At 42.9% G+C, this 25533-nt stretch overlaps 1 protein-coding gene across 4 annotated transcripts in view; it reads left to right on the top strand.

The window, feature by feature from the left end:
* The window catches only part of CCDC91 (coiled-coil domain containing 91), a 335613-nt gene that overhangs the window by 139656 nt on the left and 170424 nt on the right, over positions 1-25533 (top strand). For all 4 annotated transcript variants that reach the window (XM_050966062.1, XM_050966037.1, XM_050966045.1 and 1 more), the window contains exon 7: positions 13258-13335. In XM_050966062.1, coding sequence (XP_050822019.1) covers positions 13258-13335 — 78 coding nt within the window. The remainder of the gene's footprint in view (positions 1-13257; positions 13336-25533) is intronic.

The following is a 25533-nucleotide window of genomic DNA, read 5'->3' on the forward strand; positions in this document are numbered from 1 at the left end:
AAGAGTCACGTAGTCGCTTCTTCACCTGGAGAACTCCCTTGCAAAACTCCCCTGCTTGCTGCTCCTGTTAGCTCAAATATAGTAGCTTCTATATACTGTATTTCTTTTTAAATATAAATAAGGAAATTAAGATTGACGCCACTTAAAATTATAGTAAATGTCATTTTTGCTTAGTTAAAATGCAATCTTTGAAGTTGTCACTTTGACAGTTAAAAACAATCTTTACTATCTGCTTTTTGGGCTGTTAAACTGAAAGCCAAATTTCATTTTGGACCTTTTTTGCCTTTTGAACATGAATGCTCCTACCAGAGGAGCTATAGTGTGTGTCAATACCAGGAACATTTAATAAGCATCATGGAACTTACTATAAGCATATTCCTCATAGAATTGTTATATGCAGTTAGATGGAATAATTTACATTGCATTAAATTTACTGTGACAGAGCTGTAATAGGTCACTGAAATATGCAGTTTTGGAAGGAGAGTGGGTCTGCATTCGGGGTGCCATTGCATTTTTGACTAACTGTTCAAAAGGTTGTTTTCAGATCAACTATAATTCAATAGTTTTAACCACCGTGGGAGACCTAGAACATTTTGGACTAGGGAAGGTGAAGTTGGCTTCTGGACCAAATACTAACAATAAAAAATAGGCTGCTCTGATCCTGTTGAGATGTCATCAGATGCGACTTTTAGTGATACATCTTCCTCTTAAAAACAGGACCCCTACTTTTTTCAATATTACGTAGATAGAAGACTTTGAGGGAAGGAATATAGCCTTGTGATTAAGTTACTGGTCCAGGACTTAGGAGATGTGATTTCAGTTTCCTGGTGTGCCACAAGCTTATTTTTTGGCATTGGTTAAGTAAGGTAATGTGTGCCTCAGTTCCCCCTGTGTAAAAAAGAGGATAATATTGCCTTACAAATCCAGTAGGCCATACACTATGCTGCTAACAAAATATGAAGTAGTAATAATAATAATAATAAAATGTGTCCTTAGAGTTCTGTGGTGAAGGACCGGAGATGAGTTAACTCATCTCTTTCCTTTCTCTTCTGTGATCTGCTTCTTCAGTGGAGATACTCTGGATTCCCAGCACTGTACCGTATGTGGGAGTAGAATTCATCCATAGTCTTTTTGCATGTAATATTTTAAGGGATTAATGCTCACAAATTAGAGAGCCATATAATATACTACAAATGCTGAAGGGATTGAGTTACTATGGCTGTGGGAATTATAACCTTACATTTCCTTACTTTTGGACATGTAAAATCTCCACCATAGCATTGCATTAACATAGTTTTTCACATTTAATCAATCATAATCTGTCCCAGCAGACTGGTACGTTCACACTTGCTCAGCTCCAGCAGAAGTTGAAGTGTCCTCACCAGTATATTAAGAAATTTCTCATGAAAGTCAATTCACTACTTTACTGACTTAATTATTCTTTGTAAAGTCAGCTATTGTAGTACACTATGAATACAAATTTTGGCTTACAGTAACAGCCAGAGCAATCCTTATCATTGGAAGAATTAGTAAAGTCTGCTTCTGGGACACAGTGCAGTGTGAACTTTGTAAATTGTGTAATTAACATAAAAAAACACGATTTATTTATTTTTGCTGCTTTCTAGAGAAATATCTTTTCACCTTATTTTCCATGTTCTCTGTTGCATATTTCACAGATGCTACATACCTATCTCAGCTATTGGGGGAACTTGATGGGTCTGGCAGTGAAGGGGGGACAGCCCCAGCAGTAAGGGAGGGAGACACTTGTTGAGGGGGCACCAAGTAGCTCCTCACTGCTTTTAGAGACTCTGGCACCCATTGGGCAGTTGTGGAGGAGGGGTGCTGATTAGCCTACATTCCCTGCTTTAGGGATTTAACCTGGAGCACAGGTGATGAGGAGCCTGTTTTGGGTCCATTCCAGCAGCACAAAATGTTTGATTTTCTTACAAACTGTTGATCTGAAGACATTCTTATACCCTGGCTCTTATAACGACAGAATGTACATTCTACGATAAACAAATAATTACCGGTACTTATCTGTATCTGGTATAATAGCATGCTCTAGTGCAGAGGTGTGCAAACTACAGCCCACAGGACCATCCTGCCTGGCCCTTGAACTCCCAGCCAGGGAGGCTAGCCCCCGTCCCGTCCCCTGCAGCCTTCACTCGCTGTGCCGCCAGCGTTCTGGGCTGTGGGGCTGCGAGCTCCTGCTGGGCAGCGTGGCTGCAAGAACTGCCAGCCTGCTGCGGTACTGTTGACTGCACGGCAGTGTGGCTGCCAGTCCTGGTGCTCTGAGTGGTATGGTAAGGGCGAGGGGAGTGTGTGTGTGTATGAGGGTTTGGATAAAGGGGCAGGGCGTCCCAGTGGGCGGTCAGGGAAGAGGGGGTGGTTGGATAGGCCTAGGGGCCTGTCAGAGTGCGGGGGCATGGATAGGAGTTGAGGCAGTCAGGGGACAGGGAGTTGGGGGGAGTTGGATAGGGGGTGAGGTCCCGGGGGTGGCAGTCAGGGGACAATGAGCAAGAGGGGGTTGAATGGGTCGGGGGCTTGGAGGGAGGCAGTCAAGGGGCAGGAAATGGGAGGGGGCAACTAGGGGGCAGAGGCCAGGCTGTTTGGGGAGGCGCAGCCTTCCCTACGCGGCCCTCCATACAGTTTCAGAACCCTGATGTGGCCCTCAGGCCAAAAAGTTTGCCTACTCCTGCTCTAGTGTGTATCTTCATTGGTCATGATGGAACTAATTCTCCTCACACATCTGTTTCATACTGGTTTAACTCCATTGAATTCAATGGAGTTACTCCTGCTTTACCCCCGTGGGAGATATGAAAGTACCAGAGTGTCAAAACACAACTGAGATACAATTATATTGACTGGTACAGAGCTTGATGTGCATTTATTAAGTTTATTAAAAAAGTCACTTGAATTTCTTGTGGAAAAAGCTAATTTTTAGGGGGGTGGAAATCTTGATATATTAGACTTAATTGCTTAAACAAAAAGGTGATACAGACAATTGTTCTTACTTGCAGTTGTGCTTGTGCAGCAGTGCTGTAACTGAGAAGAGTGAAAGCGTGTCATTTTCTAAAGTTGCTGCCTACAACTCAGTTTAACGCTGGAGTTGCATACCATCTGTAAGGCAGTGCTGAGTCAGTACCAACATGTCATTCTATGTGGTAACACTGATCTTTTCCCAGCCATTATAGAAACATGTATTTTGAGCTTATTATAACATGGATTTGGTTTAATGTTTACTGATATGTTTTTAATATGTTTCATGACTAATTTTATGTAAACATAGAATGTAAGTTGTCCTGAGGGGGGATAAGATGTTTCATTATGGATTATTACTACTACATTATATTTTAATAATACCAGACAATATTTTAAGGACTTTGTCCTAATCAGTATTTTCTCCATCCATTATATTATTTCTCACTAATAAGTGCAGCCTCATATTGATTGCTGCTGCAGATTTCCAAACTTTGTCCATTCTAACATTATTACTTTTCTGAATTCCTTTCCAAATGGTGATTACTGATATTCTAATGAAAGATTTAATTTCAATCCTCTGCCTGAGCACAAGAGCAAAATAATTGGGAGAACAAGCCCCTTTCACCAGCTTAATGGCAGTATTATTAATTATTCCTTCATTTGTGTAGTGCATGGTGTAGAGTGCTCTCGATTTGTTTGTGTTGTTCGCACAGCCTAAGAGCTGGGATTGTAATATTATTGATACATTCATTTTGGTGGTCTGATCATTGTAGTTGTTTGAAGACTATTTTGAAATAAAACCTAGTTTCCCTTTTCAATTGGTATGTCTGGTCCCTTCATTGGTTGTGACAGTTGGTAACTGAATCTGCTGTTCACAAGGGTGGCCATTGCATGGCATTCCCACAGGTTTCTATTTGGACGTGTCTGTGAGGCAGTTTAGGAAGATTCCTTTTTTCTTCATCAGTATCCTCCTTTCACTAAAATTTTCTTCTCCTGGTCCTTCCAGCTTTTCATGCTTCTGTGTTTCTTCCATGTGGAGTACAAACTTAAACAAAGACACCAGCAGCCCATTGGCTGCAAAACTAAGGAGCAGTAGTTTTCCCATGCTTACTGTATGTTCAAGGCATCCTACCCATAACCAGTGAGGGTACTCTAGTTGCTTTTTCTGCTCTTGGGTACAATAAAAAGAGTCAGCTTGAACTAGATGAAGAGGAAGAGTTCAGCTCAGTTGGTATCCTTTCTCCCTTGCCTACACACAATTCTGCCAGCTGCAGTTACAAAGAACACTATCTGGCTGTATGCCACAGGAAATAAAGTCTCTTCAGCACCAGTGGATTTCAGCAGTCCAAGGAAAGGTCCAGAGGATCAGTCTCACTGTAAGGAAGGAGGAAAAAAGTCACAGTTCAGATAAAAGCTTTTTAAAACATATACATTGAATTCTATGTTCTCCCTACAGAACTCCAGAGATCCCAAATATTCTGTGATGAGGCACTGTGTCAAATCATGAAGGGGTTGGCACTTTGTCTTTTAGATGGGGATTTAAATTAGTCTCACCTCTAACACCTGCCCGGAGGAAGAGCCCTCCAACTTCAATATTGAGGAGAGAACAGAATAGAAAGGATAGGAGGCAAACTTCTGAGGCAGCTGTACTAACTCGGCAACATACATCTCTAGAGGCTTACTAGGGAACTGGATTCACAGGCTTTTATGGACTTCCCTGGGAAGAGAAGGCTCAGTCAAGAAACTTTGACTGCTTGGAAGTGGTAGAGATTGTGAGGGAAGAGAATACCTAGAAATGTGGATTGGAAATTTTCCCTACATTGAACTGACCACAGCCCATATATTGGTTCGATGTATGGTACTACTTGTTAATTGTTTTGAAGGGAAAAGCTATTTTTTGAATATTACAATAAAAAGGATCTTCCTCTTAGCCTCAGCTGCAGCCAGTTGGCATTCTGGTGACATGGCAACTGCACACTTAGTCACTGAGTGTCAATATCTAGTTGCCGAACATCTCTCTTTTCTATCTAGCCTGGGAAAGTTCCACCTCCAGTCTATAGGTCCTCAACTGAAAGAACACATGACTAAATGGAAAAGAACACCTTTAGACTGCTCTGTACATTTAAGTATAGCCTTATGTATTCAAAAGAGTGATACCCAGTGCCACAATGAGAGATTAATATGCATCTGTTTGATGTTCTTTACAGTTCTTGAGAGCATGAGGGGGTCAGAACAGTGCTCAACCTAATGGCCCTGAATAAGCACATGAGAGAGCAGAAATTCAGCACTTAGACACACATTCTATACTTGCTTAAACGGGCATAACCTCAATAGATGTCTCAGAAGCTTGCTGCACATTCTGAAAAGATACAATATTGTTGCTCAAGCAGTAGGTCAGAACCCACCCAGCCCCTCCCAGGCACTCATGAAAGGCAAGCAAGGAGGCCATAAGGTGTTGAAAATTTTATTGCAATCTAAAGAAAAAAAAACACTTGTGCCCCCACTGCCCACATGTATTTGGCCATCAAAGTCATGATTCTGTGTCAACTTCATGAAATAAACACAATCTATGTAGTCTTATAATTGTTACATTCTTGTATTACTTTTGTAGTAAATATAAGGGGAACACTTTTTTTTCTTTTTCTTTTTTTTTTTACTTTGAACAAGGGGTCACTAAACTGAAAGGGCTGAGAAATGCTGAAACTTCCTGCAGTTTGTTTCTGTATGTTTTAACTTTCAGTACAAAATGCCTCCTCTTCAGGCTCTGTGTCACCCAGCGCATTTACAAAGGTTCTAGTCAGAACATCATAACAAGCCTGTGCCTTCACTTATTTATGAACATCTTGGTACGGGTCTCCAGCTGAGAGAGAGCAAAAAGAAACACCTGAGAGCATCCAGAAGACAGGTTTGTTTGTTAGTGACATTCCAAATCTCAGTCTTCCTGGGATCATTCCCTCCATTGAAGTAGTGATCAAATAAAGGAATGGAACAGCAAGAGTCTCATCAGAGGTTTGCCAAAACTTACAGAAATTGCTCCCCAAAGAGAGAATATAAAACCACCTAAAATCCTCATATGCCTGAGATGAAACCTCAGAATTATTCTTGAGTCATTTTCAGACCCACTTCCCAATTTCGCTATATTTTCTTAAAATCAAATTAGTATTTCTGATACACACTGTGGATCAACATAAGTGCTGTATTCCCTAGGCGCAACGTCATACAGGGCTTCTGACAAATTCATATGAAAGAAAAACCCTGTATTCCACTGATCACCGGATGTTTCCATTCCACCCTTCTGTCCACAACACACAAAAAAACCAAACTACTTCGGCATAACTTGTTTGTTAGATGATCAGTCAAGAGCTTCCCTTCCAAAACCCCAAAATTCAGAGTGTTTCATTTTCTGTTCCTCTGTTTTTCATCTGAAGTGGTGAGGTCAGAAGACACTAAAGAACACTGTATCCATGAGGATATTAAATTTTACTTAACAATCCTAAAAAATAAAAGGCCTGCCACCATCAGAAGGAATTAAAGCACATTCTTATATATTTGCAGCCCATGTTGTGAGCTAAATCTAAAGTGTTGGTTGAAAAAATATGCGAGGTGGCACACACTCACCGAGCATTATAAGCTTGACCTGCAGGGATGTCTGGATACAGCTTTTGTCTAGGAGGTACTCACTTTTGTGGGTTCTACCTATTTTTGTCCCCTATATACTTATATTCATATTGTCCTTTCTTTTTCACCACTAGCATGTCCAGTGATCCATATCACCTTAATTTTTGCAAAAAAATTATGCATAATTTTTTAAAGTACCACATATACTTGTTCATAAGCCGAATCTTTTTGGTAAAAAAGTGATGCATGATAGAGTGGGGGTCGACTTATAAATGGGTCTACACCAAAATTTGATGATTTAAAACTCTATGGCAATGGTTCTCAAAGCTGGTCCGCCACTTGTTCAGGGAAAGCCACTGGCAGGCTGGGCCGGTTTGTTTGCCTGCCGCATCCACAGGTTCGGCCGATCGCGGCTCCCACTGGCCACAGTTTGCCGCCCCAGGCCAATAGGGGCAGCAAGAAGGGCAGCCAGCACATCCCTCAGCTCGCACCGCTTCCCCCACTGACTTGGAGCGGTGAGAACCGTGGCCAGTGGGAGTCACAATCAGCTGAACCTGCAGATGCGCAGGTAAACAAACCGGCTCGGCCCACCAGGGGCTTTCCCTGAACAAGCGGCGGACCGGCTTTGAGAACCCCTGCTCTATGGAATCATTGGATTGAATAATACATTGTTTTGTTTACCTGCAGCGTATGCAGGCACGGAGCTCCTCAGCTCCTTGTGGCCGCGGTTCGCCGTTCCCAGCCAATGGGAGCTGCAGGAAGTGGCGCCACTTCCTGCAGCTCCCATAGGCTGGGAACAGCGAACCGTGGCTACAAGGAGCTGCAGAGCTCTGTGCCTGTGAACTCTCCAGGTAAACAAAACATACAGGCCCGCCAGCAGCTTAACCTAATGGGCCAGGAGCCAAAGTTTGCCAACCCCTGAAATATAGGGTTGGCTTATGAAAGGGTCATACAGCTTTTGCTATTTTTATCTATCCATTTTTGGGGATCGTCTTATAAATGAATGGGCTAATGAACAAGTATATACGGTACTCATCTGCTTAATCTGGCATTTTCATATTACTATTTATAATCTAATCTGAATGTAACAATCTCATGGGCATGGGTTACTAATTTAGATTTAGTGTGTATTGCTTAGATGTGGGTATGAACAAGTTATTTTATATTAAAACTTGAAAGATTCACTAGGAAGAGAAGTTTATGGGGCACACCTGGTGATCATCCTTCTGTTTTGCATTTTTCAGATGCCTCCATTCGAGCAAAGAGGGGACCTCATCTTATAAACTAAGATCAGATGTTCTCACAGTGAAACTAACATTTTTGATCCCATCAATCTTGGTGTTGCTCACTTACATTTGAGATGTATTTGAAATGACCTTTGAAAAAATATTTTCCTGTCTTCACTCTTTTGCTATTTTTATTTTAAAGCTTTTTCAATTCATAACATTTTTTCTCCAATGCTATTCTGCCAGAATTGTTACTGAAAATGATCTTTACTCACAGTCCCTGTCTCCATATCTATGATCAAAGACACAGTGGCATGGAAATGCTTGCTTTCTGCACTTTCCCATGTTCATTTCTTACAGCTAACTTAATTTGCTAATGACTTGTGAAGTTTTGGATATTAAGCTCTGGACCATATTTCCCCCATACGGTAGATTCTATTCTTTTATACTTAAGAAAGTTTCTAGTTCTCAGCATATCAAGTGTGGTTTTTTTACAGTGTCTGAGTTAGCATATGGTGTCATTGATATGAGTCACATGATGTGACCTGACTCATGCAACCAAATGTTACAGTCCCAATGTGATGTTATCTAAACATAGTAGTGTATTTGCATATTAAAATCCTCCCCTCCCTCCGGCCACAATTAAATCTTCTGCTTTGAGTCTAATATTTAATATTGCTCCTAAAATTCTTACAGGTGATTACCTTCAAGTATCCAAATACTTTTGCTGCATATAGATCAGGAGGTATAGCAATGTGAAAAGCTGTGATTCAGACTAATTGTTTGCGACATCTCTAGATTTTTCAGTAAACAACTAAAATGTTTAAATTTCATTAAATACTGCTTTCACTTACTATAATCTGTTATCGCTGGGGTGCATAAAGTATCTGTATTAAATTATATTTTAATTTACATACTTATTACAGTTCTTTAAATTGAAAAATATTTTGTTGCGTAGGACATTGTTCTGCACTGGAAAAGGATGATGTGTGTTAGTTGGGCATTCATGATGTACTATCTAACTGATGAAATAAACATTTATTAGGCAATAAAATGTTTCATAAATTAAAAATACATAAAATACATCCTATTCTAGGGTCTAGGGCCCAGGATTTCAAAGGGAATTAGGTGCTCATTTGAAAATCGCATTAGACAACTATCTGCATTTTTAGGTACTTAAATGTCTTTGAAAACTTAACCCCAGGTGCTTAAACAATTTCTACAATTACAATACAACTAGGAAATAAAAAATCAACAATATTTTTCTCGTCAAAAAGTTTCTAATTAATTAAAATGAGCAAAACATCTCCATTCATTACCTTTCTAAAGATCACAACCCCACAAAAACATTCTAAGAAGGGAGATTCCAGTGTCAAGGTGGCACCGGGGAGAATGATTGGCCAGTAGACCCTTTCTCTTAACGTATGGGGGCTCCCAGTTAAATGCTTTTGCTAATAGCAACTGTGGCGTATTGCTCGTAAGATTTGGCATCTCAAGTAAATACGTCTCAAAACATTTAGAACTTAAAATTCTGCCCAGAAAGCAATAAGTAGCAGTGCAGGTCATGTAGGCACAGGTTGTCGTGTACTCATTGCAAGATGTCCTGCTTGACGAGCGTTGTTCTGCATTGGAGGCAGATTTTCAAATGGATTTAAAACGTGTCTCCAGATACAGCTGTGATGATTTGGAGAATCTGCACAATTTATATTCTTCGAGTACTTGCTCATATCGATTCCAATTAGATGTGTGCGCGCCGCGTGCACGTTCATCGGAAGATTTTTACCCTAGCAACACTTGGTGGGTCGGCTGGGTCGCCCCCTGGAGTGGCGCTGCCATGGCACTGGATGTATACCCCTGCCGACCCAACGGCCCATCAGTTCCTTCTTACTGCCCATGACGGTCGTTGGAACTGTGAAGCGCGGCTTTGCTGATCTCCACTTCCCTAGCTTACTAATCGTTCTTTACTGTTATTTGTGTTTATAGTTTGAGTTTTACAGTTATAGTTAGTGTTAGTTGTTGTGCATATATATAGTTAGTGTATATAGTTGAGGGGGGATTGAGGATTAGCCCCTTTCCTCCACCCCAGTGCCGGGCTCATGCCCAGGTCACTGGGATTTAAACTGTGCTCGGCGTGCCAAAAACCGATGCCAATAGGGGATCCCCACAACTCCTGCCTCAAGCCTAGGGGAATCCCACCTTCCTGACAAGTGCCGCATCCGTAAGTCATTCAAGCCGATGATGAAGGAGGAGCGGGATTTTCGACTGAAACAGCTCCTCATGGAAGTGGCACTTAGCCCTGCAACGTCGATACCGTGCACTCAGCAGCCTGTATCGGTGAGGAGCGCTCCTTCCGCTCCGGACCGCTCCGGTACCGCGAAGGAGCCACAGCACCGACCCTCACCGGCAGTGATGTCTGCTAGGCGCTGCTTCCTGTCCCCGCGGCCCAGGAAACAACACAGTGCTCCAGCTGCTTTGGCATGTCAATCAGGACATCTTCCTTCCAGTCGTCTTCTCGAAGCCGCACTAGTTGCGTCGGGAACAAGAGCTGCACTCCCTAGACGTCCGCAGGGCTCTCGCCTTTTATATCGAAAGAACAAAACCCTTTCGAAAGTCACCTCAGCTCTTTGTAGCAGTGGCAGACCGGATGAAGGGCCTGCCAGTCTCCTCCCAGTGAATTTCATCTTGGGTGACATCTTGCATCCGCTCCTGCTATGATTTGGCTCACGTTCCGGCTAGTCACCTCACCACCCTTTCCGCCCGGGCTTAAGCTTCATCTGCTGCCTTCCTGGCCCCTGTTTCCATCCAGGAGATATGTTGGGCAGCTATTTGGTCATCAAGTCACACCTTTGCATTGAATTACGCATTGGTACAACAATCCAGAGATGATGCAACATTTGGCTCAGCAGTTTTACATTTTGCAACATCACACTCCGACCCCACCGCCTAGGTAAGGCTTGGGAGTCACCTAATTGCAATTGATATGAGCAAGCACTCGAAGAAAAAAGACGATTACTCACCTTTGTAAGTGTTGTTCTTCGAGATGTGTTGCTCAAACCCGCCCTCCTTCCCCTCTGTCAGAGTAGCTGGCAAGAAGGAACTGAGGGGCTGTTGGGTTGGCAGGGGTGTATATCCGGTGCCATGACGGCGCCACTCCAGGGTACGACCCAGCCGACCCACCGAGTGTTGCTAGGGTAAAAATCTTCCGATTAATGTGCACACGGCACATTGGAATGGATATGAGCAACACATCTTGAAGAACAACAGTTACAAAGGTGAGTAACTGTCTTTTCTGTGAGATTATGAACATTGTATGTCAGACTGCAAACTCCATTATGAGTGTAAGCCAGGTCTTTGCTTTTGCAGTCTTTTACTTCTGTGGTGGATAGAAGTTCCAAAGGACAGTAGTACAGGGCTGACAATAGAAGGTTGTTATACTTTAATAGCCACTTATTCAAATTTAGCACCCTAGACAAAGAGAGGGCTGTCACCCAGAGTACACCAAATTTTCAAGTCTGACCTCCAAGGGGAGGTAAGTAGGCAATGGATCATCTGGTCAGTGACTGTGGTCACATGTTGAGGCAGAATATAATCAGCTAACAGAGGGGACTGCAAGGCTATAAAAAGGGAATTATCTGCTTTATTTGTTGTCTCTCTTCAGCCATTTTTATTAGCTGAGAGGAACTGCATATACAAATTTGGGAAACTTTGCTTTCCTGAACACAGATTACCCCCCACACTCCAGAGTCTTAAAACCCTAATGAGAGCCCAACTGGATCTGTGAAACAGCACGTTGTAATTGGTTAATTTCAAGAGTAGACCATTGTAGCAAGACCCATGTTTGAGGCTGGGGGAGAAAGGGTTTCAACCTCCTTATCAGGCACAGGTGAGGGGGGAAAAAAGTGTTGATCTCCGTTACTATCTCAAAAAACAGAAGATCTAACAAGATGCTGAAATTGCAAACTCAGCTTACGGAAAGCTGACAGATGCTTTAGATGCAGTGAACATTATATTGTTCCATTCATCTTCTAGTGCTCCCCCTAATTCACCAACATTTATTTTTGTTAGAATTGTTAATGTATGAAGGGAATGCAGAAGAAGTAATATTTCTATGTGAGTAAAGTATTTGGTACGGTCTCTAAACTTGAAATCACTGAACATTATGGCACTTAAAAAAAATGTATTTTCGTGCCGTATAATTGTCCTTTGTGACCGAGTGCCTGGATGGGCCACATTGAGATTGTCTTACTTAGGGCAGACTGCAAGAAATAGGGCAGACAGTTTGCAAAAACAGGTGGTTTATTCTATATTTAGATTCACCAAGCCAGTAACAAAACAGCTCCTCTGTAATACCACACTGGTTACCAAGAAGTCTAACACAGTCCCCATTAGGCATCCCATATAGTGAGGGGTTACTGAAAATCTAATTCACCAATCCCAAAGGACTAGACACTTATCCCCAGGTCAATGAGTCTCAGATCTTACCCAGTAATCATGCTGATGCCAATCCTTTAGTAACCAAAACTAAAGGTTGAATAATAAAAGGAAAAAAGAGTTTCAAATAGTTAAAAGACAAATATGCATACAAGTGATTTTCAGTGTTCATAGTTCAGAATCACAGCAGTAATAGAATAAATAGATTCTCTGGAATCATCCCAACAAGTCAGAATTCAAAGGCAGCTTAGATGTAAAGTCTGTTAAGGTCTTCCCAAGAATTTTCCAAGTTACTCCAAATGAATGTTTAAAAAACTCCATCTTACGAATTATACTTCCCCTGTTCAAAGTTTAAGCAGAATAGAGATGAAAGAATCAGGCCCAAAGCTTTCCTTTGTAAGTCTTCTAGAAGGCTCACAAGACTCCTCACAGAAATTGTCATAGCAAGGCCTTTCCCTGAGTTAAAAAATAGATAGTCATAGGGTTTGAGGGATTGAATTGAGGCAAGTCATAAAGTTCTGATCCAGAGAGTAACTGACCACCCAAACTCCTTTTAAGGCAAAAGAAAATCAAAATTTAAAACATCTTAGTCATGAAACTACAAAGGCATTAAGGTAATAGATATAATAATAACAACAAAAAGACGAGGTATTCAGATATTTAAAGGGTATAAATATAAAGAATGGAGAAGTATTTAGTATGGCACAAGGAGAAGTAATAGGAAGAAATGGAAAACTTAAGTTGAATGTTAGGAATGACTTTTTTGCACTGAGTTGAGGAGGACAGGAAGATAGTATCTAAAGAGAAGTGATAGACACTCTGCTGCCTGAGACATTTAAATCTAGTTTTCACAAAACATCAGAAAATATGAGGAACAATCTTGTACTAGGAAAGAGGTGTACTTGGTTGACTGGATGTTGCATCTCAATTTATATGATTCTGTTAACCCTGTGTAGTTATTGTATAATATTCGTAACTTTTTTTTTCTTTTTTTTTTCAGGAGAAACACAAGCTTGAGTTAGAAGACATGAGGAAAGCTGGACATGAAGCCCTGACCATTATTGTGGAAGAATTTAAGGTAAATTGCCCCATCAGGACAGTTAATGTGATATTGTTTTTAGTTTCAAATTTATATTTAGATAATTAGGACCTTACCCAGTAATTCCTTATTGTAGGCGGAGCTGTTAGTATTGCCTATTATTAAGGTTACACAACTCTTCCCATTATAAGACCCTGTTTAAGTTGCTTATAACTTTGCCAAACTTTGACCATTTGGTTGAAATTTTCCATGTCTCCCTCAGGCTGATTTATTTTTTGAACATTTCAGCCAAAGTGTTTCAACCATTTTTGACCATGAGTCTAAAGAAAAATACCTTGTTTTACTGATTGTTAAAAATAAATAAATCTGGAAACATTTTTTTTTAAACAGCTCTGATGCACCTATGCTATGGAGCAGAGACTTGAAACTTGACATGAGTGTGGCCTTTGTATCAGGGACGCATATGCCTTTTGCTGACTCATGAAAAATCTGCTCAAATTTGGCCAAGTTACAAGCTTTTGAAAAATTGTAGTTCTCACATACTCAGTTGGGACTTCAGAGATTTTAGCTGCTATGAATGAAGATTCTGCCCTCATTGACCAAGATCGAGCTGTCTGCTCCTAGTGCTGACGAGACTGCATATGTGCTATCTCCACAGAGTGACTGAGCATGATCTCTGGAGCTAGGTGTAGCTAGGTTTTCCCTTTTAATGGCTACTCTCATTCAATTGCCACTCTAGGCCAGGGTGGATCCGGATACTGGAACTAAGAGCATCTCTCTTCTGTGTTGTCAATGACCCCTATGCTGGCTCCGAGGCAGCATGGAGGAGGATGTGATCTTATTCAAATGCAGAGGGGACAAAAGCTGTATAAGAGGGGAAGGAAAGGAATAAACTGGAACAAGTAATGTGATGAGGGTGGGGAAGAAACTGGGACAGGTTGGGCAAGAAGACTGGTACTTGGAGCTGGGGAGTCTGGGACTGAGAGCTGTAATGGGGGAAATGAGATGGAGGGGCTGGCAGCAAATTGGTTGAGGGTGGGGATCCCTGGGATTGGAATTAGCAAAAAGAGGGGAAACTGGGACTGGTTAGACAAGGACACTAGGACTAGAAACCAGTGTGGGGGAAAATGGAGGTGAGGAGACAGATCTGACAAGGAGCTGGGATACATGGGGGGAAAATGAGACTGGCTGAGCAAAGGGCTTGGGACAGTAAGCCACGGATGAGTGAGTCTGAGGCAAAGTCTCAGTAGGGGGAGAAACTGAGTTTGGTTGAGGAGGCTAGGAAGGGAGACTGGGAATCGTTGTTGGTTGGGGGAGGGGAGAGACTGATTGGATGAGGAGCCAGGATGGGAGAACTGAGAGTGGATGGGCAAAGAGACTGAGATTGGATGTGGTGAGGGGGATAGAATGGTAATGGAGGAGAAATTGGGACTTGGACAGCGAGCCCAGTGGGGTGACACTAGGACTTGCTGGGCAAAGAAACTGTGACAAGGAACTAGGGGTGGGGAAGAGACAGGACTGGGGGACAATGCAGAAGGAGGTCAGGCTTGTGGGGAATGGGCAAAAGTCTTTACCCATTAGAGTATACTTCCCTCGAGTCTGGGGTGGAACCCAAGATTACTGAGTCACAACATTCCTCTGATGTCATCAAATATCTGTGAAACCCACTGCCAAAGTGCGTCTCACCGCCTCTACTGCTGCTCCACATTAAGGATGACAGTCTTCTACTACACCATCAGTTGCTCTATTAGCTCAAGTGGTAGAGGTGGTGGAGCTAAAGGGTCCAACCCTGCCGATGAACCATGTAGATGTTACTCTGGTGCCACATGATATAATTTGTTTAATCAGTTTGTTTTTCTGAAAACCTAGAAATATCTTTATACATGTGGTGTTTTAAGTTGTTGAGCAGCAAGAAATTTTATTCTTAACATTTATAATTTAGGGAAACAAAAAATCTTAATTCTCTCTCCTAATCTCAATTCAGGGATGTGACTCCCACTGGTTTAGTCACCTGGGATTTTTTGCCTGGCCTTAGGGGACACCACAGTTAAAAACAAATAAAATGATCACATCTGTTAAGTTCTTTCTTTCTTTCTGAAAAAGAAAACATGAACATGAAAGAAAAATTATAAACAGTGCTTACTACACTTATGGCCTCTTTTGTATGTCTCTGTGGAGAGCTTTCAACAGAGATTACATCTCTGAGAGTGGGGGTCTGTTCTCAGGAGGATGCTCTTCTGTAGGTAAACTTAAAAACAAAGTACATTGTTCGCAAAATTAGTAATGAGTTCTGTCTCAGTGTATATTATTATTATTTATTATTTTATTTATTATAGATTGTCATAATTTCATTTAATGTTCACATAGTAAATTCTGTTTGCTTTATTCTGGATATCTGAAACAGTTTTTATAATTGGTCAGAGTTAAGTAATCATAAGTAAATCTTAGAAAACTGAAGAAAGTTTTAACTCAGTTACTAAAAAAGCCATTCAGGGAATGGTCTTGAAATGGATACATTAATGATTATTAAGAATCTTAAATACACTTTAATTCCCCATTTTTTTTCTGTTTAAAATGGTTATCTTTAGACTTCTTTCCAGGACTACAGAATCTGAACAATTTGGTGTTTAAGAGGCAAAGCTGTTAGTACCTTAAATCACAGTAGCATTTCAATATCACATTAAAATTATTACAAGAAAAAAATGAACTCTAGTCCCTTGCCAGTCCTTTTGCAAACACCATTTCATCAATGATACTGAAGTCTTAGTGATATCATCATGTTGGGGAGGAGTGTTGGGCTGGAGGTTACTTCTTGATGCTGTGTTGTTGCTCCTTTGTTGTTCTTGGTTGTCTGGTTGCTGCTGTTTTTTTTTCCTTGTAGAGATGCTGAGCAGGCTGAGCTTAGGAGACTATTGTGAGGAGGGTATTGCTGCTTGCTTGTGCAGTTCAGGTAGATTTATACTTTTCTCTTTCCATAATTTCACTAAAGAAGGAAGATGCACCTCTTTCGGGGTTTGCTAGATTCAAATATCAGCCACTGTCTTTCATTGGCTAAACGCTTTTATGGAATTGTCTTGGTAGTATCTCAAGCTCACAATTATGCATCCTAACATATATGCACCAGGGGTCTAATTACTTTTATCTTTGTGGTGAGAAATTCTCAGAACATCCTTAAAGTTAGTTTGAACTGTTTTGTTTATTTAGTCCATTTTCTGAAATATCCCTTCAGTTCCATGAGGGTTTAATAAGAGTTGAAATTCTTTTTCAAATGAGTCCAAAATCTCCTTATTTTCTCTATAAAAGTCTTTCATCCCTCAAAATAGTCTTTCTTTTAAACATAAATAATTCTTAGAGAGTTTGTAAACTTTAATAGTTCTCTAAGTTATTGTCCTTTGTTCTTACCTTTCTTTGGAAAAGAAACTTTTGCTTTGAATTTGGTTAAGGAGGTAGTTATCTGGTAATGCTTAAGCAACTCCCAATTAATATAAATATTTCTCTGCAGAGGTGGCTTCTTCCATTAATAATTGGTTATAGCATCAAATGATCTTACTATGTTTGTACATAAAACGTGTTACTACTTTTATAACAGTAGTATCAAGCAATTATATGAAGGCTTGCATTTAGATACAAGACATTTGCAAGTATACATTTCCAAAGAAGGTTATTCCATCTTAAACGTTTGAGGAATAACTGGGTTTTCATCTTCAAGTGAAAATGACCACCTTACCCCATGCAATGGCCACAAAGTGGTCCTTGGCCCACATACCAGAACCCCTATTCTGGTCCCCCTTCCCCCGCAACAAGAGGTTCCAGAGTTCATCCATCATTACCACACAGAGAAACCTCTGACCCCCCCGAGACAGAGATAGAAGAGGAAGAGGTACTATCTCAGGCAGACCTGGATGATTCGCCACCTGCCCCACACTCATCTTCTGCAGCAGATGAAGCAGTGACGCCGTTTACCCCTATGACACCAGATGACCTGAAACAGTTCCAAGAACTCTTTTAAAAGAGTAGCGAACAACCAAGAAATTGCCTTACGTGTGGTGCAGGAGAAACAACATAAGTTGTTAAAAATCTTACAACCAGCATCATCGACCAAGATTGCCCTCCCCATGGATGAGGCTATAATAGAGCCTACAGAGGTAATGTGGCAAACACAGGCATTGGCACCACACACCAACAAAAGGGCTGACAGGAAATACTTTGGCATAGAATTTTTGTTTTCACACCCTCAAGCCAAACAGCCTAATTTCTGCTCCTCACTGCAAGTTAAAGAACACAAGAGACTGGACCTCTTTGGGCAGAAAGTTTACTTGTCAGCCATCCTTCTGCTTAGAGTTGCCAACTATTCTGCTCTACTAGCAAATTATGACTACTCTGACTATAGTAAAATACAAGAGCTCGTGGAGGACCTCCCCGAGCATAAGTGTCCTCAGCTCACTGCCATTATCAACAAGAGTCAGTTAATAACCTGCACAGCACTGCAAGACTTAATGGATGTAGTGGACACAGCTGCCCGAATAACCGGAATGCCTGTGGTTATAAGGAGAACATCATGGTTACAGGCTTCGGGAATTTCGAAAGAACTACAGCTAAAAGTGGAGGACCTCCCTTGGATAGGCTTAAACTATTCTCGTCTCAAACAGAGCATGTCCTCCATACCATGGATGCCTCCCAAGCAACACTGTGTACTCTAGGCATAACCCACTGCCTGACAAACACCCTCATTTTACACCATACCAGAGGTCACGAGAAACCTCGTTTAACCGTCAACCACGATACCTCACTCAGAATAGACCCAAACAATGGGCTCAGAGACGACGAGCTTCATAGAACCAGGCCTCATCCACCCATCCATCTACATCTAAGCCACAATTTTGAAGTCTTTAGTCAAGGGTATGCATGACCTCCCCACGCCTCTAGCACCAACAGATACCCCATCCCTCAATTTTGGTCACCGCGTATGCACATTTTACCATGCCTGGGCTGCGATGACCACAGATCAATAAGTTTTGGAGATCATACAATCTGGTTACACCCTTCCTTTCACAGCTATCCTCCCTACCCGCCCCGCTTCCCCATCCCTCTTCAAAAACCCCTCTCACAAGCACTTTCTGCAACAGAAAGTAGACCACCTCCTACTGCTGGGTGTTGTAGAACCAGTACCACATCAATACCAAGGGAGGGGGTTTTATTCCAAATATTTCCTGACAGAGAAGAAGGGATGGAGACCAATCTTAGATCTTCGAAAACTCAACAGGTTCGTATGCAACCGCATGTTGAAAATGGTCACTCTGGCCACAATAATCCCAATGCTAGATGCGGGGGACTGATTTGCAGCCCTCAACCTCCAAGATACATACTTACATATTACAATACATCCTGCACACAGACAGTTCCTGAGGTTCACAGTAGGACCCAATCACTACCCATATAGGGTCCTTCCCTTCAGACTGTACACTGCTCCCCCCTGTATTCTTAAAAACACTTGCAGTAGTCGCAGCACATTTACAACTCAATGAAGTCATAATCTTCCACTCTTTGGATGATTGCCTTCTCAAGGGTGCCAACCGACAAGAAATAGCAGGCATGCTGAAGATCACAGTAGACCTGTTTCACCAACTAGGTCTAGAGATAAGCAAAAAGAAATCCATCCTGGAACCAACTCAGCGATTGGAGTTTATCGGAGCTGACCTAGATTCCATGCAAACCAAGGCTATATTGCAAAACAAAGATTTACTACATTGACCAATCATATTTCCACAGTGACCATCAGCCCATAAACTTCAATGAGGATATGCCTTCAGATTTTGGGACATATGGCAGCTACGATTTTCGTAGTAAAGTATGTCAGACTCCATATGTGCTGTCTGCAGCGCTGGTTGAGCATGGTCTATGCACCCAGCAAACACTCTGTCAACAGACATGTGACACTACCACCAAGAGTTATCCTCTCCCTATAATGGGGGGTCTTGTTGAAATGGAATCCCAGAGCATACATTCCCTGGCTGTTTCCACCATCAGTGACTATTACAACAGATGTCTCCCTGATAGGTTGGGGCACCGACTTGGGTCACCACAATGTACAAGGCAAGTTGTCTGCTATGGAAACCCGACTACATATCAATCTCCTTGAACTCTGCATGGTACATAATGCATGCCAACACTTCCTCCCACTCATACGAGAAACCTCAATCTCTATTCTCACCAACAATGCAGCTTGCATATTTTACATCAATCGCCAAGGAGGAGCCAAGTCTCATTTGCTATGCGTAGAATCCTTGAATTTATGGAACTTCTGCATCTGCAACAATACAAACGTCACAGTGTCATACCTACTAGGGTGCCAAAACAGTACAGCTGACAATCTCACCAAGCACAGCTCACAGGAACATGAGTGGGAAATCAGCGACAGTGTTTTTGACACAATATTCCAAAAATGGGGTCAGCCAGTAGTCAACCTTTTCACCTCAGCAACAACTCACTAATGTCCACTGTTTTGCTCCAGGGCAGGCCTGGCACTGAGATCATTAGGGGATGGCTTCCTCATCCCATGGAACATCACTCATGTACGCCTTCCCGCCGATACCACTGATCCCACAAGTCATCCGCAAGATGTGACTCAACAGAGCATACATCATTCTCATTGTCCCCCCATGACCCAAACAGATTTGGTTTCCTTATCTCTCACGTCTAGCAGTCTGTGCCCCACAACCACTGCCTTTCCAAACAAATTTCCTGTCTCAGAACAAGGGCCTGATGCTCCATCCAGACCCAGCGAAGCTCCATCTCAAAGCGTGGCTCCTCTCTGATTCCAGCATGGGGAACTGAACTGTTCGGAAAAAGTAAAACAGATATTACTAAATAGCTGTCTCCTCAGCACTGGGAATACTTACCACCACAAGTGGAGAAGATTCTCCCTTTGGTGTCAGCAAAAACAGCCGGACGTGACCACGGCGCCTCTATCTGTGATCCTAGACTACCTACTAGAACTGAAGGAAACAGTGTTAGCCATAAGTTTTGTTAAAGTACACCTCGCTGCCATGGCGGCCCTCCACGAACAGATAGAAGGGGCTGTCATAAACAGATAGCTAAGGGTTAATGTCTCTTTCACCTGAAGCACCTGACCAGAGGACCAATCAGGAAACCGGATTTTTTCAACTCTGGGTGGAGGGAAGTGTGTGTCTGAGTCTTTGTTTTCTGCCTGCCTGCTTTCTCTGAGCTTTGGAGAAGTAGTTTCTTTTTTCTAGTCTTCTGTTTCCAAGTGTAAGGACAAAGAGATCAGATAGTAAGTTATATGGTTTCTTTTCTTTGGTATTTGCATGAATATAAGTGCTGGAGTGCTTTGATTTGTATTCTTTTTGAATAAGGCTGTTTATTCAATATTCTTTTAAGCAATTGACCCTGTGTTGTATCATCTTAATACAGAGAGAACATTTGTACTTATTTTTCTTTCTTTTTATATAAAGCTTTCTTTTAAGACCTGTTGGAGTTTTTCTTTACTTCAGGGAAATTGAGTCTGTACTCACCAGGGAATTGGTGGGAGGAAGGAATCGGGGAGATCTGTGTGTTGGATTGCTAGCCTGATTTTTGCATTCCCTCTGGGGGGAATAGGAAAGTACTTTTTGTTTCCAGGATTGGGAACAGAGAGGGAGATTCACTCTGTTTGGGTTCACAGAGCTTGTGTCTGTGTATCTCTCCAGGAGCACCTGGAGGGGGGAAGGGAAAAAGGATTATTTCCCTTTGTTGTGAGACTCAAGGGATTTGGGTCTTGGGGTCCCCAGGGAAGGTTTTTCAGGGGGACCAGAGTGCCCCAAAACACTCTAATTTTTTGGGTGGTGGCAGCAAGTACCAGGTCCAAGCTGGTAACTAAGCTTGGAGGTTTTCATGCTAACCCCCATATCTTGGACGCTAAGGTCCAAATCTGGGACTAAGGTTATTACAGGGGCTTCAATATTCGCTCACCTGATTACACGGCGCTTTCTAGCAGGTATACAGAACATTAACCCAGAAGTATGCCAACCTGCACCACCATGGGATCTGAATCTTGTGCTCAAATGTCTCACAAGACCATCCTTTCAGCCTCTAGCAACCAGCTCACTCCTTCATATATCAATGAAAGTCGCATTCCTAGTGGCAATCATGTCTGCCAGACGTGTCCATGAAATAAGCGCATTGATGGCTGAACCACCGTACACTGTATTTACCAAAGACAAAATCATGTTATGTCCTCAACCAAAATTCTTGCCCAAAGTGGCTACAAATTTTCATATTAACGAAACCATACACTTACCTGCCTTCTGTCCCAAGCCACATATTGACTCCTGAGAAGCAACGTTGCACATGCTGGATGTCAGATGGGATGTAGCCCTCTACTTGACAGAACTAAATCATTTCACAAATCACCAAGACTGTTTGTCTGTACAACAGAGCACTCCAGGGGCTCTATAATATTGACCCAGAGACTCTCCGAATAGGTCTCTATCTGTATTCAAACTTGCTACCGCCTGCATCACAAAGAACCTCCCCCCGCCCTGGACATCAGATCCCACTCAACGTAAGCTATGGCATCATCAATTGCATTGCTGATCAGTATCCCCTTAATAGATATTTGTAGAGTTGCAACCTGGACATCAGAGCACACTTTTGCAAAACATTACACAATCACCCAAGACCTTGTCTCAGACGCTATCATTGGCCTTACAATGCTCTTATCACACACCTATACATACATAACTCCAAATCCCTACCACCCCTGGTGGGGTACTGCTCTACAAGCACCTAGAGTGTAGCCACCCACAGGGACACCACTTGATGAAGAAGTTACTCATCTTGTGCAGTAACGATGGTTCTTCAAGATGTGTGTCCCTGTGGGTGCTCTACTACCCACCCTCCTCCCCAGTAGTTCGGAGTTCACACAGCTGAGCTCTGCAGTAGAGAAGCAACGGAGGGGGCGATCAGGGGAGTGCACTACAGGAGGTGCCAATGGCTGCATGAGACGACTCCTGTGCACACCCTTCCCTCGGCTGAGTACTGCTACGAGAAACCTCTGGCGCAGGGACGCACCAACACCTAGAGTGGAGCACCCACAGGGACGCACATCTCGAAGAACCATTGGTACTGCACAAGGTGAGTAACTTTTTCTTATCTTTGAATATCCTGAATGAAGAACAGCCTTGCATTCTTTTACATAATCCGATCTTTTCCTAATAACGTAAAATATCTTAGATGGTTGTCTTGAGATAAGGATCATATCTATACCAAACTGGTACCTTATACAAGAGGATGTGTCTTGCTCTTCGATAAGACACACTTATAGGTTTGTTTGCCTTTTGACTGAATTTGCAGCCTATCTTTTTGCATTTACAATCAGCAGTTAGATTCCTGTCAAATATTCTATGTAAGGTAAATGTCACAATAACTAGTGCTGATTATGCTATGTTTTGAAAGGTATATAAAGGAAAATCATATAGAATGTTAAAGCTAAATAGAAGCTATAAGGCTGCGTTCCAGAGTTTGTGTGAATACACTTGGAAGTTTTATGACAGAGGTGTCATTTTTGATGCTTTTGGTCTGTCCCTGGTTGACAAAAAGCAGATTCCTAGGAAGATTCCATATATTTAAGTAACCAACTAAAACATAAGCGATGATATTCTCGACATATCATGTGAATTAAAATAATTGTATCCTAGAATTCAATAAGGGCTGTGGCAACTTTGTAATAACCTAATGTTATAAGAACAAAGTATAATTATTTTCTTAATGACCTTTTGCATCAATATTGAAGTTTACTCCATAATGTGAATCTCATGTAACTGGACAGATTGCAAGCACTGGAAACTGGAGGTTTCAGTCTGCAGAGTAGTTACAGCATGGCCATCGACACTGCAGGTTTCTCCAGACTTGCCCCACCAACGTGCCTCAAGCCAGATTTGGAGCAATGACCTTTGTGGGAGGGGGTTTCATTCTTTTTTCCCACTTACTCCTTTCCATCTCTCTAGAGGCTGTCAGAGAGAGTACAGTTGTGATGGTAGTGCCTATGGTGTCACTTGTCAACTAGGAATCTGATTGAGACTACCTGCTCACTTTGGGTAGGCCATTGAAAACTATTGAAAATTTCTAGCATAAGCCAAATTTGAGCCACTGACCCAAGTGTGATAAAAGTTGTATCCCATAAGGCATCTAGTCATTTTAATTTAAAATAATACTTGTATGAATTAAGCAGCTCTCTGTGTGTTTATCAAAGTGCACTGACTTGATACAGCTAAATTTTATTCATTTTCATTTCTAAAAAAAGTTCTTTAGCAAAAATACAAGTTTTTTATATGGGTTGTAGGAGATGTTTTGTAAACTACTGCGTTTGTTAATTTTCTGTATTTTGTACTTGATAATTGAAATTCCTTTGTTTGAGTTAGTGATAAGTTATATGATAAGTATAGTTCTTCGAGTGCTTGCACATATCGATTCCAATTAGGTGTGCACGCTCGTTGGAAGATTTTTACCCTAGCATCACTCAGAGGGTTGGCTGGGTGCCCCCTGGAGTGGCGCCGCTATGGTGCTGGATATATACCCCTGCTGACCCAATGGCCCTTCAGTTCCTTCTTACCGCCCATGATGGTCTTTGGAACTGTGGAGCGCAGCTTTGCTGATCTCCACGTCCCTAGCTACTCGTAGTTATTACTGTTACTGTGTCTATAGTTCGAGTTCTTGTAGTTGTAGTTAGTTCTTATCTTTATAGTTAGTGTATATAGTTCGGGGGGGATCAGGGATTAGTCTCTTTCCTCCACTCCGGTGCGGGCCCATGCCCAAGGCATTGAGATTCAAACTGTGCTTGGCGTGCCAAAAGCCGATGCCAGTAGGGGATCCTCATGACTCCTGCCTCAAGTACCTAGGGGAATCCCACCTTCCTGATAAGTGCCGCATCTGCAAGTCCTTTAAACCAAGGACGAAGAAGGAGCGGGACTTTAGATTGAAGCAGCTCCTCATGGAGTCGGCACTTAGTCCTGCAGCATCGGCACCGAGCGACCAATAGACTGCTTCGGTAAGGTGCGCCCCTCTGGCACCGGACCACTCCGGTACCGAGAAGGAGTCCCGGCACCGACCCTTACCGGCACCGACATCTGCTCAGCACCACTCCCTGTCCCCTGGGAAGCAACATAGTGCCTCAACTTTGTCTGCACGGAAGGAGCGCTCTTCCAAGACAGTTCGTCCGGCACCGTCATCTGCTGCGGCACCGTCAACTGTGACTTCACAGATTGCGGCTCTGCCAAGTTCGGCACCATCGATTCCGGTCCCACAAAGGCTGTTGAGTCCGGTTCCCGACAGCTCCCCAGCTCATGCTGTGGTAGAGCTTGCCCTCCCTTCTACGCCGGAGACCTTCTCCACGCAAGGGAGCTCGTCGCAGATACGGAGTCAACAAGGCCTCAACCCCCAGCACCGCCGATGCGGGTCATACAATCCATCGGCAAGCCAGCCATGGTAAGACCTCCTTCTGTTGGTCCACCAGAGAGACGTCATTCAAGATCCCGGTCTCGCAAACGCTCTCAATCACGCCGTTACTGCTCTCGGCACCGCTTGCAGTCCCGGCACCGCTCTCCATCGCGGTACTGGTTGCACTCGTGGCACCGTTCGACATCTCGTTCACCGGACAAATACTCCTGGTACCAATTTGGCTCACGGCACCAATCTCGGCACCGTGTATCCCGCTGTCACTCCAGACGAAGGGACTCTCAATCTCGGTCGACCTCCCTGCACCGATACGGTAGAAGGTCCTGGTCTCACTCATGGTGCCGTTATAGCTCCTGATACCGCTCCCCGGTACCGCCCAGGGCCCGAGCGTCAAGATCAGTGGTGCCTTCCCAGGGCCTATCGGCACTACCGTGGCCTTCCAGACACACATCAGTGTCATCGCAGGCTGGTAGCGCATCCTATCATCAGGAGTGTGACTCTGACGTCCCAGCCATATATTCTCGGAGAGACAGAGCCACGACCAAGGGCCTCATCACTGATCCTTCTGGACACCGTGGGCATACCACCAAAGCCAAGGTGCACCATCAGTGGCTCAACGGTCGGCCTCATCAGAACACCGGGTACCAGAGGCGACAGTAAGCTGCCCCTCATCTACAGGCACGGACGAGGTGCCAATACCATCTTCAGTTGCCGAGGTTCCACTGGATGCAGATGATGTCCATCAAGTGCAGGAGCCACCACAGGACCCTTTGGTCCCGGGCCTCT

The sequence above is a fragment of the Gopherus flavomarginatus genome, chromosome 1, assembly GCF_025201925.1.
Source record: "Gopherus flavomarginatus isolate rGopFla2 chromosome 1, rGopFla2.mat.asm, whole genome shotgun sequence".
Lineage (NCBI taxonomy): Eukaryota > Metazoa > Chordata > Testudines > Testudinidae > Gopherus > Gopherus flavomarginatus.